The sequence below is a fragment of the Peromyscus maniculatus genome, chromosome 5 (genome assembly GCF_049852395.1).
Source record: "Peromyscus maniculatus bairdii isolate BWxNUB_F1_BW_parent chromosome 5, HU_Pman_BW_mat_3.1, whole genome shotgun sequence".
Lineage (NCBI taxonomy): Eukaryota > Metazoa > Chordata > Mammalia > Rodentia > Cricetidae > Peromyscus > Peromyscus maniculatus.
In genome coordinates this window covers 69,900,438-69,921,455 of record NC_134856.1, presented here as the reverse complement: position 1 = coordinate 69,921,455, position 21,018 = coordinate 69,900,438, and the positions used below count along the sequence as shown (strand labels likewise).

The window sequence follows — 21,018 nt, the reverse complement described above, 5'->3', positions numbered from 1 at the left end:
AATAACATCAACTATAAATATTATGAAATGGTCATACTATCTTTTCATCTTTGTCTTGAGGATGCTGTGTCCTGCAGCATTCAGCCTCCAGTTAGTTCAGCATCCATTTTCATTCTCTGAATTGTTTGGATGGTTACAAGATGGTCATTTCCTAACTCCATCCTTTCTTATTTGTCGATTCCTGCATTCTATGGGGGGTGGTGGGGAGCAGCTCCTTCTGTGCTTTGTGTTTCTTTATTCTTTCTCTTGCTCTATCACCCAAATGGACTCATGGGTACTTTCAGAAACTAATTCTCTCCGTTACCCTCTCCCACTCACTCTCTCCCCTCTCTTCCATTTCTCCACCTCTTTTTTCTCTTCCCTTCAGACTTTCCTTTCCATTATCTCAATTGCTAGTAATTTGCTGTGACTGTACAGGGGATAAACCTGACAGAGACACATGATGCCTGGTTGGACAGTGGTCACTGGTTGCATCCAGGCGACAAGAGTTCTATTAAGCTACTCTGACTAATGTTAAAACACAAATTAACTATTAGTGTTTTGTACACAATTTTTCTGTTTTAAAAACACTCCCCTCACTTTTGAGATTATAGCTGCCTGTGCTTGGTAAAGTACCACATTTTATACAATTCACCGAAACAACTGAAAGTGTAAGTAATCTGGGATCATTAAACTCTTTTGTTAAATTAACTGAATTGTGGCCAGTGCTACAACTGAGAAGGCTAATGACCTCCTTCAGGCCCTGGGGGAGCAGCTGAGGGCACAGTAACAAGACAGACTATACCAGAGACACTGAACCAGCTATTAGAGAGCAGATTTAGGAAGTGCAAGCATCCTATTTCCTCTGAGTTTCTATGGAGAGAACTCAGGGATATTTGTGATATCCTATGTGAGGAAGTTACAAGAGAGTAACAGTCAAGACTCATTGCTTATTGCATGTATATAATTAATTTCTTTTATTTCTATCTCACTATGATGACCAGATTGCCCTTCCTGCCTCAGGCTCCCAAGTGATGCTGGGATTGCAGGTGTGCTTGAGAATTCCTGACCGTATTTCTGAAGGGCTGATTCATTTGGATCGTCTGATTTTTCTCATGATTCAAGTGATGTGTCTGGGGCAGGATTTCCAGGGAAGCATGTCTTTCCTGGGCATCTCCGCAGGTCCTCCTGCTGTCCATAATGATCTAATTAATTCACCTAATTAGAAAAACAAAGGGGTAAAATGCCTCACATGCATCCTACTGACACAGTGTATTACGATGTGTTGCCATACAAGCAACAACTTCAAACAGCATGGCAAGGTCTCCTTTCTCATTTAGATTATAACACAACCACAGATGCTATGTCCAAGGTCACATGGCTGGTCATTTAAGAGTCAGGACTCAGCCTCAGAAGAGAACTAACTAAGTTTCACCAGTTAACTCCTTCCTCTCTCTCCAGTCAGTATTATCGTCAAATGCATAGCACCCTTCTAACTGCATTGTGGTACATTTCAGTGGCATCACACACTCACATTGTACAACTATGGTAATGAAAACTGAAACTATGCCCATCAGACAATACCTGTTTATCACCCTCTTTCCCATGCCTGCCAACCACGGTTCATTACATATTCTCTATGAATTTGACCATTTTTGGTCCCCACTCATAAAAGCATGATCACACAATGAGTTTTTGTCAAGATCAAGAAGTCTTGGCATAATGTCCTCAAGGTTTGTCCATGTTTATACCTTGGAATTTCTTCCTTTTCAAGGGTAAATAATACCCCATGTATACATGTGTACCACATTTGTGGATTCATTTTCAGTTTGGGGTGTCTAGGTCTATTAGATCCTTGGCTAAGCTTATTTTTTTCAATTGAAATTAATTATTTTCTTATTTTCTCCTTTGGATAGATCATTGCTGGCATATAGGATGCCACTGATTTTTTTTTTCTGTGTGGATTTAGTGTCCTGCAACATCACTGAATTCAATTATTACTTCAAAACAACTTTGTGTTAGAATCATTAGAGTTTTCTCTACATATAATCATGCCATCTGAAAGCAGAAAACTTAACTATTTTCTGTCAGGACTGGTTGTGTTTCACTTCCTTTTCTTGCCTGCTGTCCCTGGTTAAGACTTACAATGATATGTTTACTAGGCGTGACAAGACATGTCATCCTTGTCTTATTTCTTTATCTTAAGCTTCCAATTTTTCAGTACTAAGTATGGTATGCTAACTGTGGGCTTTTTGCATGTGGTCTCAACTATGTTTCCATACATTTTTTTTTCTATACCTAATTCATTGGGAGTTTTTTATTGTATGAGGATGTTGATCTTGTCAAATGCTATTTCTGCAACTATGGAGATGGTTGTGTTTTTGTCTTGCATTCTGTTGATATGGCATATTTTGCTTTTTGATTTGCTGCTGTTGACACACCATGTATCTCAAGGATAAATCACATTTGGCTGTGGTGTTGGATCCTTTTGAAATACTGTTCTTTTGCTCTTACTGGTTTTGCCTTGAAGATTCTTGCATCTGTTATTATCCTGCGTGTTCCTTTCCTTGCCGTGTCTTTTCCTTATTTTCATATCGAGGTAATTCTGGCCCTGCAGAAAGAGTTTGGAATAATATCCATCCCTTATGCTGAAGATGGTAGAGATTGTTAGTAGTCCCTATTAAACATTTAATGAAATGCACTAGTAATGCCAGTGGGTTCTGGGGGCGGGGGATGATGGTAATTTTTTTTTTTTTTTTTGCTTTTTCAAGACAGGGTTTCTCTGTGTAGCTTTGTGCTTTTCCTAGAACTCACTTTGGAGACCAGGCTGGCCTCAAACTCATAGAGATCCACCTGCCACTGCCTCCCGAGTGCTGGGATTAAAGGCGCGCGCCACCACTGCTTGGCTTGTTTTTTTATTTTTGTAATTAGGTTGTTCTTCTCTTCAAATTTTCTATACATTTTTTTCTTTCCTCCATATGTGTGTGTGTGTACGCGCGCACGTGCGCGCGCGTGCATGTGCATGTGTGCAAGTGACCATGGAGACACACAGAAGCAGGAAAAGGATGCTGGGTTTCCTCTATCTTAGTTGAGTTTTCTCTATTGATATTTACTTGGTTCCGTGAGATAGGGTCCCTCACTGAACCTGGAGCTCACCATGTATGTATGTGGCTCAGATTGTCCTGAAACTCACTATGTAGACCATAGGCTGGCTTCAAACTCACAGAGATCCACCTGCTTCTGCCTCCTGAGTGTTGGGATTAAAGAATTTCGACACTATGCCCAGCTACATCATTAATTTTTAATGTTCTACAAAAGTCATTTTTACTTTCTCCTGACCTCATGTGTTATTTAGAGTAGCCAAGCATGTTTAGTACGTTGTTGTATGCTAGGTAGACTTTCCTGTTTTGTATTTTATAATGTTTATGCTTCCTACTCTATTCTAATTTCTTATAGAAAATTAACAAGGCAAAAAACTACTATTTTATAAATGGATAAAGGAAAAACTTAGCTTTTCTAATATAGCTAGTTAGCCTTGAATCTGGGACAGTATCCAATTACTCCATCTTCAACTACCTCTACCTTATCCACAGAGTAAGCAGTGATAATGATCTTGCATTGTTGCAGGGACATCAGGGATCATATGAAAAAGCATAATGTAGTGAATACCTCTAAGCTTGGCCATTCATTATTGCTGCCGGAGGTGCTACAGCATTGGTAATGGTTTCATGAGTCCTCTCTTTGTACATGAGTACTCTGAATAAAGCCATGCCCATTTCCTAATAATTTAGGGAAACCTGGTAGGAACTTTTCTGTTTCTGAAGGATGATAAGCAAGGCCAGTCAATAACTCAGCACCTTCTATATGACCATCCAGAAGCCTGCATAGAAATACACCCTTTCTATCAATGAGCTCCATGTATAGCTACACCCTCTCTATTAACGAGCTCTGTATAGAAAGATAGCTCTTGCCTTTGGGTCCATGGATATGCAGGGATGAACCACAGCCCACAGTCCACAGTGTCTTAGCACAAAGACTTTTCTAACTGACTAGTGTCTTGCTGGGGTTTTATGCAAACAACTTTGTATGACTTTTTTAAAACTACCACTTACCAGAAAGCTCAATATCAAATCATCATACCAAACCCTCGGCTTGATTCAACAGCCCTCACCAGTTGTCATTACCTTCCACCACACTGGCCCTCAGAGCTATGGTATATTGGCACTAGAGGTTACTACTGTGAGGTTACAGGCTGCCAGATGAGTAAATGTGAAAGCCACAAATTTATGCTACAGAGATCCTGGTAGGCTAGGTGGAGAGGATGCAAAGTTACCATACAGAGCCTCTAATGTACTATGAGGTGCTTATCTGGAAAGGCTAGGACAGACAGCTACAAATCCTCAGAAAAGCCTGCTGGTGGTCACCCAATGTTCTCTCACCCAACAGCATATGGGCAGGCAGAGGGTGTCTGTGCTACATCTGGAGTCCCTTCTGCTTGCTGCCTGACAGCCATAAGGGCTCTGAACCGTGGATCATGTGAAAAGTCACTTTATTAAAATGCTACCCAGGCTGAATGTACATTTCTAAAGCATTGTTTCTCTACATGTGAACCTAGGTCTACCTGCATCATAATCATTTGGGTGTATGCAGAAATGCATCATTCTATGTATTTGTCTACCTATTGTTTCTCTCCCATGTTAGCATGGGAGATGACCTGGAGCATAAACTGTTCTGTAACCGTGGCACATCTGATTGTAAAATGATATCTGCGCATTGTAAGTGCTTATAAATATTTGTTTAATAACTTAATTCTTCAACTCTGTACTGACCTACTGAGTCAACATCCCTAAGATTAAAGCCAAGGAGTTCACATTTTAAAGTAGTACTTAAGTGATTCTTAGGCATACTAAATATTAGGCATTAATTGGTATCTCGAAGTAATCCAGTAAATTCTAAGATCACAAAAGGGAAAGGTCATTACACCATATTTGTTCAGGCAACCACATTGTTGAGATTTCATGGGTGCATTTCCCCTGGCATGTCTACAGGACACTATCTAGCAAACAGCATCCTGGGCTTCTGCCCTTACAATCTTTCTGCGTTCTCTTCTGAGGCTTTCCTGGAGCCTTGGGTGTTGCTGGAGTTGGGCATCCACCGTCACTTACTCCCTGCACTTCAGCCAGTTGTAGATGTCGGTGATAGTCCCGTCTGTTCCAAAAAGAAACGTCTTTGATGAGGTGGATACATGAACAGATGAGCAACTTGAATTTGGGAGTATGGGAAACGACATGGGAGAAGTCCGAGGAGGGACGGAAGGTGGAAGTGATGTAGATACAGTGCCCATGTATGAAGTTCTCAAAACAAAATCAAATCAATAAAAACAATGTAAGGTTTTGTGTCCACAGCCTCATACAGTCTGTCTGGTGAGACATTAATATTCTCATATTACACCATGGAAGTAAAATAGGAAGTGAATTCTGCATTCACTGTTTCCCAGACAGGTTTGTACGAAATCTCTGATTCCCAAAAGCAGTATGTTATCATCAAAGACTGCAACCTTTCCTCAGTTCTCTTCAGGGATGTGGCCACTGAAAGACTATCCATCCATGCCCCAGGAGACTCCCACACCCATTCATATACACACAGCACAAAGTGTACTCGGTGGGTTAGAAAAAAAATAGAAGAGCACATGAAGTTGGGAGAGAAAAGTGATGATGAAGAGGGAGAGATTTGGGGGGGGCGATAATGGAGGGTGAATTTGATCAAAACACATTAAACGTGTATATAAAATTCTCAAACAATAAAAAAAAAATCTACCCTTTCCAAATAGCCTCACTAAGTCCCTTTAAGTTTGTTCTGGAAGTTTTGTGTTTATTTTTAGTTATAATCCATGGCCTTTCAGCAGCCCCTGTGTCGGGTGGTCATTTCCCCTCCCAGCCTCCTCCTCATTTGGTAAATGAAGTGAGATGAGAGCCGGGCCTTGGGGTCAGTTCTAATGTACCCCAAGTCTTGACTGCTCAGTGACAGCTGAATGGTTTATATGTAACAAAGTGTCCTGATGTAATTTGATGAACAGATAGTGATTATTAATCCACCCCACACTTTGCAAATTTAGGCAAACTAGAGAAATTTAAGAGATGTGTAGCCAGTTTCTAAGAGTTTTCTTTGAAGTCCCATGCTTACCTACACAATACTATGGCAATTTTAACGTTCTTAAAACTTACTGTAAGAGAGAAATACACTGCCAAACTTCCCTATGAAGTTTGAACAGCTCATTGAACGCAGGGTGGAACATTCTATGATCCAGGACACAGCTTCATCAATGGTGGGTCACAATCTCATCTGTGGGTCACTAAACTGTGGGGGCCATAAAAAATCTGGCAACAGTAAAAGGTTTATGATTGTGCAATGAGCAAAAATTAATTCAAAACCAACGTGTAGTGATTACAAGATGTTTCTGGCAGTGCCTACTCATGTTGTATTCTACAATTTCACTGCAGACTTGGTTCTGATTATGCAACCAGAACACTTGGTTTTGGTGCATGCCTTCATGTACAATACCAACACCTGGCTAAGATTTAAGGCTACTGTATGTTACACAACACCAACAACTATCATCTGCAACAACGTGGCTAAGATTTGAGGCTATTCTATGCAAAGAATTGCAGTGCTTTTACTGTAGATACACAATTTTCTGCTACTGTAGAAACTCAAATGAAGCAATCACAGAAAACAAAGATTTTAATAGTTTTGTCATTCTTCATCATATAAGTATCAGATTAGTATATCTCTGGATTATATGTTAGAATTATTAATTTTTTAATTGCTGTTATAAACACATCTGTAAACTCTGGAAAACCCTGAAGATGATCTACACCCTGCAGCATAAAATATCCAGCCAGGATTTAGTTCTTTGTGTGTAATTAAACAGGCACATGCATCTCAATGGTATGCGTGTTTGCTTTCATCTTTAACAAGTGGTAAAATTACATGCATGCCAAAAACTAATGTAAGTTTCTGGGCTAGGTAGATAGTTCAGTCTAAAGTACTTGCCTTTCAAATACAAAGTCAAGAGTTCAACCCCCAGAACACATGTTTTAAAAGCTAGACCTGAGGGTGAGACTGAGGTAGTCAAATGCCTGGAGTTTGCTGGCCAGTCAGCCTAGCCTACTTGATGAGTTCCAGGCCAGTGAAGGGCCCTACCTCAAAAGAAAAAATGGCTGGAACCTGAGACCTGACCTCCACAGACATGCATACGCACAAGCATGTGCACCTGTACACATGTGCACCTGTACACACATGAGCATGTAAACACACGCATACACACATGCAAATAAGATAAAATGAATCTCTTTGATTTATTATCAGTAGATGTTTAACTTGTGTACCTACTCCATATCTATGTATCCAGAATTGTACAAATCTTTCTTAGGCAAAGGGGGCTGTGAACAGAAGGTCTGGCCTAGGAAAGGTCTTGGAAGACTGGTACAGGAAAGCTTGAATCTTAAAGGATATTCCCGGGACTTTCTGAAAGATGGGGCAATGTAGGGAGTAAGGTGCTTGTGAGAGCTTGTTCCCAGCCCCGTTACCTCCCTCACTTCCCCGTCTCACAGGAGTCTGGAAGATAGGATTCTCTGGCCTTGCGGGACATGCTCTTCACAGCAGTATACCTGTAATGCCTTTTGCTAAATTCTAGCCTGACAACCCAATCTCCAGTAACCTTTCCATTACTGTTGCCCGGGTAATTGTCTCACTTTGCACAGGCAGAACCACCTAAGGCAGCAGCTCTCAGAGCTTGGAGATTTAATGTCTGCTGTATATTCCAACTATTTGGTCAACTTTTTTTTTTCCCGATCTGTAATGAAATTGGTAGGAAAATGTAACTGACATACCCTTTACAGAATGTTCAGATTATTTTAAAGACTAAAGAAATGTTAAAGCATTAATTTACCTGTAGTAAAATCACATATTTTTGGAAAGACACCAGAAGGTATGATGAAGCAGCCAGCGGTCACTGTGTGTTTAGATCTACATGGGCTGACAGACCAAGTCCCAGTCACTGCTCACTGAATGCCGGAGCATCCCCACTCAATTTTTGTATTACACACTCTGTCCTTACTTTTTCAAAAGTGTCTTCATAAAACTTATATTAATGATTCCAAAGGGGAAAGTTACCAGCCTCAGAAAGTATTTCACCACCCACAGCTTCTTCCAACTACTTTGTTCTTTGTTTTCCTTCAGAATTTTTAAATATAAATATCATACTGCATTACAATAATCTTAGCAATGGCTATGTGTGTATCACATGTCAAGCCTTTAAAAATATTTTGTGTTTGTTAAGTTATTGAGTTGCTTAATCTTAATAACTAACTATAAATACTATCATTCTCCATGAATATTTGGCACTGTATAACTTGTTCTAGAAATAATGTCTCATGATTATCATAAGGTTGAATTTCATTGTGAGAAAGAAAAGTGGCAGAATGCAATGATGCCTCTTCATCTAGTGCCTTCCTATCTAACTGATTATCATAGTAAGCCAAGAGGCAGCTCTGTCCTTTGGGGAAGAGATCTATTGGCAACAACATGGTGTTTCTTCCTCGTGCGCCTGTCCATCTGCGGGTTTGAAATTTGAGTTCCAGGTTTCCATTTGCTTTATACTTTCAGGCTTTGAGGGTATACAGGTGGTTTGGGACATCATATTTTCATCCAAATGTCTCAGAATGGATTCTTTCTTCTTAGTGTTCCATCAAAATAAAAAACATTGTAGATCCACCATTTGGTTTGAAAATTATTTTCTAAAGTGAAGATTTGGACTGAAATTTTTCCCCTGAACTACTCTTTCATTGTCAAATGTCTTGTTCCCAAACAGAACTGTTTCAAATTAATTAAAATGATGCATTTTAGCAGTCTGTGGGCAAAGTAGAGGGAGAGTGTGACCATTTTACCAAGAACACGGTGTGGTCAGGTATCTCCCAATAATGGTAAGAAATAGTCTTATGTCACCCAGCACACAGGAGGCAGAGGCAGGCAGATCTCTGTGAGTTCGAGGCCAGTGTGGTCGCCAAAGCGAGTTCCAGGAAAGGCACAAAACTACACAGAGAAACCCTGTCTCAAAAAAGAAAAAAGAAAAAAAGAAATAGTCATATGTCGTACTGGAAGATAAATGCATTTGTTTCTGTCCCTGGAGACAGCCAAAGAACTGTCTTAACTGAGCACTAGTTAATGATATGAGTTGGAGTCTACCATCTTGAGGCTTCTTACACTGTAAAGGCAGAAAAGAAAACTAATCCAAACAAATCTACATATATTCCTTTTGCCTTACAGAGGGAAAATGATCCCATCTGATCTTGAAAGAAGAATCCTTGAAGTCAAACAGAAAGTAAGTTTTTGTAAGGATCTCTGACCCATAGCAATATGTATTTTGATCTATAACCAAGGAAAAGTCACTTAGGTTTTGCTTGTAAAACAGGACCTAAACTCCAGTCTCCAAGCTTTAACAAGAATATGAAATTTTTCAAGCAATCACCATATTGGTCTCCAAGTATATGTATATGTATATGATGTATATGTATATGTGTATGTATATGTATATATGTGCTTTATAAAAGTTTAAGTTGCTGCATAGATCATCTATACAGAGACAGGTTCTAACGCCCTCTCCAGGCTGCATTTGGTTCTAGGCAACAACCTTTCTCACAGCTAAGGGCTGGCATGCTCATGCAGCATGTGAATGACTGTCACATGGAATTTGGAGAGAGCCATATTAAACCATATATCTGATTCTGAAGACACAAATTTAGAACTCTTTTAGAAATGACAAGACAGGCTGGGATATGACTCAGATGGGAGAGTGCTTGTTTAGCTTGCAAAAAGCCCTGAGTTGATCCCCAGCATCCAAGTGTGGTCAAAACAGAAAAGTCAGAAGTTCAAAGTCATCCTCAGCTCCATGTGGGGTTTGAGGCCATCTTGGAACATATGAAATCATGTCTCAAAAATATAAAATAAAATAACAATATCCATCAAAGAATATGCCCTTGGACAGTTTGCAAGTCAGACATTGCAATGTCTGGTTTAACAGTAGATATAATTACTATGTGCTTAGTAGTAATCATTTATTTTCATATGCCTTCTTTTTCTCCTACAGCTTTCTTGATTAGAAAGGGGACTAGTAATACAAACCATAAGATTAAACCTTTGCTGCCACCTAAAGACAAACTCTGAAACCTCAGGGTCCATAAACCAACAGAATGGCCAGGACAGCCTGGAGTGACTGCATGGAGCTGACCGTATCTGTGACATTCTTCCACCCTCTCGTAGCCATATCCTATTATTTAAATAAATTTTCACATTGCCACGGCTTGGAGAATGTTTAGCCCCATGTGAAGCCCCCCCCCTTCTAATACCCCCAAATAAATCACCTGAGCTAGCCCACATAGGAGCATGGGCTGGCAGGGTCCCTCTTTGCCCCACCCTACTTCCCACTGGTCCATGCTAAGGGAGGAGTTAGGTTCAGGTGTGAAGAAGAAAGAGTAGAAATAAGCAAAGAAAATAAGAAGGGTCATCCAGTCTACCTGAAGTATGTAAACGGCTTGGGGACACCACCGAAAACCTCCAGTGCAGCAAAGCCAGGGCTGCTAATTGCTGCTGTCACAGGGCAGCCGTCGGGTGCAGCGGAGCGGAGAGCTCGGAATCTTGGAGGAGTCATTGGTTGAACCAATCTAGAGTGATGATGACTCTTGTGACGGTTAAAAACAATGCACATGGTAGGGGAGAGTTGCTGTGTTTTTAACCAGCTCCCTGGAAGCAGCCTTGGGTCCTAGTTGTGGTGGCCATGCCCATAGTGCCAGCACTCAAGAGACTGAGCTGGGAAGGTTGTCACATACTGAGACCGGTCTACACACTGAGTTCCCAGGGAGACAGGGCTGCATAGCAAGACCTTGTCTCAAAAACTTAATGAGTAAATAAACCCAGAGCCCCTGTTTACACAATCGGGCTTTCTTGTTTTTGTAGGGATTTGTTCCTTTCCTTGTGAGCGCCACAGCTGGAACCACTGTGTATGGGGCTTTTGATCCCCTCTTGGCTGTTGCTGACATTTGCAAAAAGTATAAGATCTGGATGCACGTGGATGTAAGTACCCCTCAGCGACTACCCATTAAATACCTTTGCATGGTTTTTAGATGAGACTCATGGAATACGATTTGCATTCTCTCTCTCCCTCTCCGTCTCCCTCCCTCTCCCTCCCTCTCCCTCTCTCTCTCTCTCTCTCTCTCTCTCTCTCTCTCTCTCTCTCTCTCTCTCTCTCTCTCCCTCCCTCCCTCCCCTCTCTCATATTTAGAATTATGGAATCTCAAATTTTAAAGATTTCAGAAGCACAGAATTTACACAGTGTGTAATATTGGTTAGAAAGAGCCTGAGACTGATTATGCATTAAGGTTCCTAACATGAAAATATTATTGACATGCCCAGTACTTGAGGTTGGTTCTCAATTTATTGACCCATAATGTCCCTGGCTAAAAGTCACTCCCCCACACACAGTCACACATATGCAGATCTCCCTTATAGGTATAATTTGGATTTACATTTGTAACAAAACCCACAGTATTATAAAATGCAAGTTCAAGTTAGATAAGCATATATTTAGTGGGTAAAAAGCAGGCTTGACAACTTACTAGGAAATATGGATTACCAAATTTCCAATATGTTAATTTGATAAACTAAAAAGCTGGACTATATTTGAGATGTTTCGACCCAAAGTCTAATGACACCAAAATTTAAAGAAACTTCATCACCATTTTCTAACGGAAAATATGTCCATTTTTACAAGGCTGAACAGAAGGGATTTAAATTGAGTGTGTTACTTGGTGTGACTTGAAGATCAGCTGCCATCTACAAAGTACTTGCTAATGCTCCATGGTGAGATATTTGTGATAAACAACCAACCACAAACCATCACCAATGGCACAATGTTTAGTTCGGCTGATCTTTTTTGTTGCAATATTTTCTCCATAAAGGAAGTGATAAGTTTTACACATTCAGGTGCAAACTCCTTATGCTGCTGTAAGCTAAAACTGCAGGTAGCATTGACCCGGGTCATTCTGGCTTTCAACATGGAACCTGTTTAATGGTTCCCCAGCCCATCTTACCTACTCCAACTGTGGCAACCATAGGCTTTCTCATTCTGAGAGCATGGGCCTTCTAAAGCAACAACTTAAAAACTACAGGAAGGGCTGGGGAGGCGATCTTTCTCCCACTCATGCAGACTGGAAAAATGTGTCTCCAATTTGACTCGATAATTATAAACACATAATATATAAATGTAAGATGGAGTCTGAGACTTCTCACCTTGAAATTTAAAGACCTCACATTATTAGGAGAAGGTGGTCCACTCCCTTAATCTACATGGAACTGTGAAGGTCATTTTCATACTATGACATTCCCATTAATATGGAAGACACCAAACTAGAAATTGAGGCCATGGAAAGGTGCTACATTCTTACTGTTCTGTTTTGTCATTTCAGGCAGCTTGGGGTGGAGGATTACTGATGTCCCGGAAGCACAAGTGGAAACTGAGCGGGGTGGAGAGGTACGCGTAATTTCCTAGTCTGTAATGTAGAATGTTAACAGCTACATAAAAGAAAATGGCACTCCACTTCTAAGGGAGTCTCAGGATGCCAGCAAGCCCACCCTGCCTGTACTTGTGAGCCTTGCCTGTATGTAACAACAAAAGAAAAAAAAATCAAATCCCACATCAAATGGCTTTCAAAACTGAGGGTTTATTTCTAGAGTTCATTCCTGACATCTTGCAATCAACCACCATGAATTTACAACCTGCAGGCTGTCCACATTTTTCTAGGGAGGAGAACTATAGCTTTCATGTTACCATAAGAATAACATCCATGGCAATGAATAGTTTCTCAAAGCAGGTAAACACTTTGCCCTTTACCATTTGTAATGCCAAAAGTTATGTTTGGGATCAGATACAGTCAGCTGAGTTGAAGTAAGACATGCCAGTGATTTCGTTCTCCTGGCTTCATCCCACAATAACCCTTTTCTGACGGCCCTGATTGATGCAGTAAGTAAGTTTTATGTGGGGCTGGAGCAGCAGACCATTGAAAGAGGCTGCAAAGCACAAAGGAAGTAATGTTTGATTAGCATAAAACATATTGAGGTTTAAGGGGGAAATGCAGAATACAAAATATGGCCTCAGGCTGTGCTTCTACACCACATGCAAAGGGCAGCCAGTTCTCCCAAGACAGCACAGCAAGTGAACCAGGTCAGCAGGTCAGCTACAGTGGAGAGTTCTGCCACTCCAGACCACAGAGAAAGCCTTAATTCATCAGAGGCTGACAACTGCCTACCATGCCCTGCCAAGCAGCCAGATGCTGTCCAGGAAAGGCTTCACCCTGGCTCTGCCCCTAGACATCTTGGCACAAGTTCCATGTCAGGACCAGGGAAGAGGTTTCAGGAGCTTGGGAGCATCTGTCAGCGGGCAGAGAGGCCAGACCAGAGAGTATCTATCTGTGTGAGACCAGGCGGCTCAGACTCACACAGACAGAACCCATGAGTGTAGAAGTGGGGGAGGAGGAGGTTGGAGATAGAGCCAAGAGTGTCCTTTGAATGAGCAGAAATAAGGCTAAGGAAGAGTCGGGGCAGAGCAGCCAAGTCTCACATCATGAGATGACAGTCCCTGAGTCTGCTGCCAGGAGCCCTGGCCTCGGCACAGCAGAGTTAAGTCACCAGCATTGTCCTTGTTCTGACTACAAGGTCCACGGTGGGGGGAGAGGAGAGCAGGTGTGCTTCCAAGTACCTAGTACCACACACACCTACCCAGAACTGAACTCCTGAGTTTTCAGAAGTGGCCAGTGAGCACACAGCACCTTCCGTTCTGTGACTGTTTCTGACACAAAGTGTGAGCATCTTTTATACTACCATTAATGCCACCTCACTCGGCAAGTGCTGAAAACCGTGGGGCACCCCACCACCACCACCACTTGAAAGCTCACTAAATTACTCACCTGGAGCCTCGGAAAAATAAACACCCACACGCTTTTGTACTGAAGACTATTATTTGAGAGAAAAGCTCAGAGTGTTCATCTCGGAACACAGAGTCCTCTGTGTTCTTGTCGCTACAACTCTCAAAACCAGGTTATGACTAAATTTACCTAGTGAAGTAGCCAAGGATGGAATGCTCAGAAATAAGGGCACTGCCATGTCATGCTCTGAGCACATGTAGCAGATGGTAGCCATCCCACAGCATCCTTAGCATGATGTGCCCTCTCTTTGGTGAATAAGGTCACAGAACCTGTGGAAATCGTTGGAGTACAATGTGTGGGGGCTTAATTTTATGAAAGAAATGTGACTCCATTGGAGAAGTAACTTTTCTCCAAGCATCACAAGCCAAAGTTTAGGACTCACTCCAAGGGGAAAAGAAAGCCATGGTCCATTCTTGCCCCTCTGTGGTTTCAGGGCATTCCTGAGTGACAGTCTCACAGCATAACCGCAAAGTGCTATCCCACATCCTCTTGGGGGAACGAACCAAATCCTTCAGATGACCCTCTTGCTAACACTGCCGTTCCTAGAGCCAGTGTATCCCAGAAGGCCTGCTGGGAGCCCAGATACTCCCGAGCATGTCTGACATTGCGTCCACTCTTCCAGGGGACTTAAGGGCTCACTGAGGGTTGCAGTGAAAGAGCTGAGTCATCAATTGCCTTCACCCTCACTTGCGAGCCAAGGCAAGCATGCTGATAAGAGATGGAGGAAGAAATGGTCCTTCCTATATCTCATCCTTCCAGGAAGCATATGCCAAGCATCAGCACTGGGACTTAGCACCTTCCAGTGAGGAGAAATGAAAGAAGGGTATTCTAGCTGGAGAGCAGAGATGTTTGGAAACGTCCTTGGAGAAAGTTGAGTCCAGCCTGGGTGGAGGGTAGGGTGTGTTTGTGGCCCTCTCTGTGGAGGTAGGGCAGGAAAGTGGTAGACATACAGAAGTCCTGTCCAGGGAGTTGGCGGAATATCTGCCACGTGTAAAAGTCCTAGGGGTGCTGTCCAAATGGACCCCTGAGCTGGACTGTTCATTGGCTTAAGTGAGATACCTGGTATAGTAAGTGTCCTCTGACTGGCCAGATGACATCTGTCATTCATCATTACTTCCCAAAGCCCTCCCATCTGGAGGGGTGAGGGGAACAGCAAGCTAGGGCACTTTGGACATAGCTGCTATGGGCTGTTCCACTGCCTGCCTTCCTCTTGTGGCTTTCTTTTTTTTTTTTTTGGTTTTTCGTGACAGGGTTTCTCTGTGTAGCTTTGCGCCTTTCCTGGAGCTCACTTGGCAGCCCAGGCTGGCCTCGAACTCACAGAGATCCGCCTGGCTCTGCCTCCCGAGTGCTGGGATTAAAGGCGTGCGCCACCACCGCCCGGCTTGTGGCTTTCTTTATACAAACGTCATACTATGACCCTCATCCCAAAGACCTTCAGCATCTTGGCAAGCATTGAGCTTGCTTGACGAACATGGAGTCCTTGGCAGGAGCGGTTGCTTTCCGTGGGCAGGGACCGGAGCAGTGCAGTGGGAGTGGAGGGGAGAAGTCAAAGGAACTTGAATGGGGCTGAAGAGATACCTTAAGGATCTGGATGTAGGGACAAATAACATTGAACCAAGTGAAGCCAAGAAAGAGGCAATGGCGTGATGGGCCCAAGAATAGAGAATACTCAGAGTACAAGAATTAATCTGGTGTAATGGAAACGCACAAAGGAAGGGAAGGGGTATGGGCTGAACACAGAGGTCACCCTGGGGCATCCCCAGTCATGTGCTGCAATTTGGAATTGGAGCTATAGGGAATAAATAAATAATAAATAAATAAAACTGTAAAATAATACCAGTGCCCAGGGATGAGGGAGAGTAAGTTAAGACTATCCAGATTAAGCTAATAATAATTATTATTATTGCTGGGTGGTGGTGGCTCAAGCCTTTAATCCCAGCATTCAGGAGGCAGAGGCAGGTGGATCTCTGTGAGTTTGAGGCCAGCTTGGTCTACAGAGTGAGTTCCAGGACAGCTAGGAATATTACACAGAGAAACCATGTCTCGAAAAACAATAATAATAATAATAATAATCACAGTTAATATTATTATTATTATTATCATTATTAAAGAAGTATGAACCATGGTCCTAATGCAGTTTAAGTCCCTGAGCTGTGCATCTTAGAGCCACAGTTACTGAAAGCACATAGTGTTTCGTATAAATGAGGACAAAATTTATTGGAAACTCTGCTATAAGGCAGGTATGGTCTGAGACATGAGGATAACAACTTTGAATCATCATAGGCTTTGTAGTGAGACCCTGTTTCAAAGAGAAACTAAAGGAAAGGCAGAAGAGGAAGGAAAGGGTAGATTGGCCCATATTGCTCATCACAGATAGCATGAGGTGAGAGGAGAGAGCTGGCTTCAGGGGAATAACTAGAGGCCCCTCAGGAAGGACACAGGTGAGAAGTGTGTTCATGAATCGAGTAGGACAAAGGCCATCAAGGACAGGACAGATGATCAATGCAGTAATGTCTCCTCATCCAGGCCACTGTGGCAGTCAGAAAAGGGACAATAGAAGCACCAGGATGACCCTTCCGTCTGCCCAGGGCTCTGGTCAAGAGTGGCTAAAGGCAGAACCCTGAATTCAGTGATCCCCGTCACCCTAAGGGCTCTGAGACCATCACACAGGCAAACACATGCGTTCATTGGAGGTGAGGGGAAGGAAAGCGTATGGGAGCGTGCTCACCACCCCCACCTCTGTGAGCAACGGAAGGCTGCACTTCGTAGACCACGTGTCATCCTGGAGTGTCAAAGGACAACAGCCGGGAGGCTCTGGCGCCAGGTGTAGAACCTCGGTCATCTGAGTGTGACAGGCGGCGCTACCCTCTAATGTGTTTTGTTTGTTTTGATTAGGGCCAACTCTGTGACCTGGAATCCACACAAGATGATGGGTGTCCCTTTGCAGTGCTCAGCTCTCCTGGTTAGAGAAGAGGTATGCTTTCCCTGACTTTGGGGCCAGTCCATGGTGGGATCTACCTGTTCTCATGTAGTTCATGGTCTCCGCTTAGGTCCAGGTGTTCACATTTCCCACAGAGAGCTCTTCTGAGCTCTTGTTTGGAGGGGAAGGACCTGATGTCTAGAGGGGAAGGAAGGCTTGCCTCTCAGCCTTTAGAACTGAGACCTTGACTTCATTTGCATGTTCTCTGCAAATGCCTTTCCTCAGCTTGAACTCCCCCTATCTCCCCAATAGAGAGCTTCTATGTCCCTTTCTCAGAACACTAAAATCATAGTTTGTTTTTTGGAAATATGAGAAGAAAGAGTAGATCTTGCCATAAGAAAAATTAAGTTTTGACCATAGGAAGTATATACATGATAAAGAATTAAAGTTAGTGTTCGGATTTAGATACATATGCATGGATATATATATATATATATATATATATATATGGATATATTATATATCTCATAGTTAAATTTAAAATTGAATGTTGCATTCAGAATGTAAATTTAATCCTCACATATGTATTAACCACAAGGAGAATAAGCAATACCCACTTTCATTCAAGGCACTTGGATACGCAAAGTCTGAGCTAGAGTCTCACTGTCGGCCTCTGCACCTCCCTTCATGCGCCAGGGTGCAGTCATAAGGCCTCAAGAACTAAGCAAAGAGCCGAGTGTGTGGTTGACATTTGTCATCCTAGAACTACGGAAGCCCAAGCAGGACTGCTGTTGGTCAAGCCCAGCCTAGGCTGCAGAGCCAGGCCCTGCCCAGAAGCAAGCAAAACCAAGCCAATGAAAACAAAACTAAACTAAGGGACTTCAGTTCACCCCAATTAAATTTTGTCATGGTAAAATCACGACACTGGATTTTAGTATCATGTCTAAAGCCATTTTAAACTTTGCTTTTTAACCATATTTCACTTATTTTAGAAAATACAGATAAATTTAAACTCACCCAAAATTCTGTTATTTGGAGATAATATCATTACTGTCTTTAAATACACACTCCCACGATTTTCTAGGAATGTGTATATTATATATAAATAGATTTTTACACATTCAAAATAAAACTGCTACCTTGTATCTCACATACCATATTTTATATTTAACGTTCTAGGGTGAACACGATTTTTCAAAATTTTATTTCAATGGTCTTTTAATGCTCTATCACATGATACCTAGTTGCTTGACAAAGTCCTTAAACATGTATCTTTATCACTTTTCTGATTATTAATCTCTTTAAGAGGGATTTCTGGGTCAAAGGGCATTCTTATTTCTTTCATCTTTCGTCCTTCTTAATAACTATACATTTAAGCACCATGTTTTTTGTGTCTTCATCAAATAAATTAAAACCTGGACACAAATTGAAGACAAACTGCCCTACAAAATTCAAGGAACACTTTTTAAATTATCCCTTGGGACTGGCTTTCACAGAAACACTCACTTTCTCATCATTACTCTGGCCCATGTACACCTCAGCTGTACTACTCGAAAAACAAGGAATAAACCTTTGTTATTTATGTCCCAGCCAGATGTTTGGTAGTGGCTTGCATTCTGTCACAGCAAGCCAAAATGAGAAATGTAAGCCAGATGATAACAGGCCAACCTGGATCCGAATAGATGCCTGCACAGAAAGATCTGCCGACTGACAACTTGATGCTACCCAGGACAGAGCCTTGTGGCTGGGCACCTGACGCATTCCCATGACAGTTTGGGACAGGGAAGCTCCTTTGTGCTTCCGCTCCAGACGGGAGGAAGCTGGGAGGTGATGAAATCAGAGTGCAGGCTGTGTTTGACTGACTAGGACAGTCTCCTCAGAAAGAGGACTGATGCTAATCGCCTTCCTTTCTTATCGCTATGACCAAGCACTTGATAGGAGGCAATTTAAGGGAGAGGGGGCTTATTTGGGCTCACAGTGTGAAACCATCGTGATAAGGAAGGCACGGCCTCAGGCCACAGCAGGGCATGCGGCTGGGCTATCTCACCACCTCCAGACTCTGCAGAACACAGATGAATAGGCTGGATGTGGGGTAGGCTATACCCTTTAGGCTTACCCCAGTGAGCCACTTCTTCCTGAAGTTTTCGCAGTCTCCCCAAACAGCACTACCCTCTAGGGAACCAAGGTTCAAACATGCGCCTGTGAAGGGACATTTCCCACTCAAACCGTAGCATTCTCTCCCTGGCCTCCATACACTCGTGGCTATCTCATAATGCAAAGTGCAGGCAGTTCAGAAATCACTGTAATCCAACACTTTCAGCATCGTCCCAAAGTCTCTTCAGAGACTCAAAGCTGTCTGCTAACTGTGAGCCGCTGAAAACCAAAAGACCCACAATGGTACAGAGAAAACATTCTGGTTCCAAAGGGGGAGAAAAGAATGGAGTCATAGCAAGGAAAGACGGCATCCACGGGAGGCTGAAACAGCATGCCACACTTGAGCTTGAGGAGACAGGCTCCTTTCGCTTATTGCTAAGACTTGTGAAAAGGACGTGGAACTTCAATGTACTATACAAGGTCAATAAAAGCAAATCAAAACGCCATTCAACAAAACCACAACTGAGACGAAAGAAGTATAAATTCAGCACCAAAAAAGTTAGTATCTCCACTCTCTGCTGGTTAGGTCTGCCTGCAGCGTTTTCACGTCTCTTGGTCCCATACATAATTTGGGACCCCATCAAGTGAGACTTCCAACAGTAAGGAACTCTTTATAAACATTTACGATTAATGGTTGATATGTGGGAGGTGCTCTACATGGCTACGTTTACTTTTCTATACAACCTAGAACCACCTGACCAGGGTGGCACCTCCCACCGTGGGCTGGGCCCTCCCACATCAGTCATTAATAAAGAAAATGACCCACAGACTTGCCCACAGGCCAATCTGATGGAGTCCCCTTCTCAGCTGAGATTCCTCCTTCTCGGGTAGATGACTCCAGCTTTTCTCTAGTCCACATAAAACTAACCAGCACACACACTGATATGCAGAATTAAAAAGAAAAACAAATCAAAGGAAAGAAGTAGGTTAATTTAACTCTAAGATCCTCTTAAATCCAAGAGCATATGACGTCTGGCCCCACCCCTCTCACATCCCTCCCCCTCCCCCCCCCCCCGGCCTGTTTTGGAATATAATGAATAATGGCACCACACAAAATTGCGGTGGAAATTCTGTGGTAAAAGAAAAATAAAAAAACAGTTTTAAAAAGCTTAAGACATGTTGATGGGAGTTTAGAACAAATCCTAGCATTCCAAGGGATTGTTGAAGCCTTATAATACTCTGTTATACATTATAATTATCAAGGCATATAAATATATAGGTCACTAAGTCTATTTAAACCTGAGACTTCCATTCTGTGCAGCACCCACTCATGTGTTCAGACTAGTTTGGAACACCATGGTCTATGACTGTTTCCTTGCTCAGAACCAGGACACTAGCTCACAAAAGGCCTGTGTGTAAGAACCTAGGTCACTGTTGGCTTCTGTGGACATGGCAAGCCTGGTCTGTCGGAGTGGCGGTCATGAAAATCGTGGACTACAAACTAATCTTTCCATTTCAGTAGGAGCTGGTCTGACGCGCCCACCACCCCATACTCTCCGAAGTTCTTTCCTTTAGTATGGCTGACACCTTTCTGTGGGCTTTCAACGCTGGGGAAAAACTGGTACAAAGGTTTTGTGGCCATGAAACAAAATAGACCCGCCGGCTGTGATTCTACACCTTACTAATCTGTAAGGGGGCTTTCTTTCTCAGATTCAGTGTCTTCGTCCTGCTCTCATGTTCACACGTCATGTTTATCTTTTCTTATTTTCAAAGATAGCTATGGAGTCCATGTAATATGAAGCCCACGCTAAAGGTGGAATCAGTTCTATTGTCTACACGGCTCTGCGTTTTAGTTTGGATAACTTTTTTAAAAGGCTCTCACTTCTGCTTCAGCTCAGTGATCACATTTGGTCTTTTCTTCTCTTATCATGAGTCACACGAGAAAGAAAACCAAATGCCAGAGCCTTTAGAAAATCACAATTGCACAGC

At 42.4% G+C, this 21,018-nt stretch overlaps 1 protein-coding gene across 1 annotated transcript in view; it reads left to right on the top strand.

Moving 5' to 3' along the window:
* The window catches only part of Gad2 (glutamate decarboxylase 2), a 69,467-nt gene that overhangs the window by 36,523 nt on the left and 11,926 nt on the right, over window positions 1–21,018 (top strand). Inside the window, exons 9-12 of the mRNA XM_042278010.2 lie at window positions 9,307–9,361; window positions 10,993–11,109; window positions 12,501–12,565; window positions 16,911–16,989. Of these exons, the coding sequence (XP_042133944.1) occupies window positions 9,307–9,361; window positions 10,993–11,109; window positions 12,501–12,565; window positions 16,911–16,989 (316 nt within the window). The remainder of the gene's footprint in view (window positions 1–9,306; window positions 9,362–10,992; window positions 11,110–12,500; window positions 12,566–16,910; window positions 16,990–21,018) is intronic.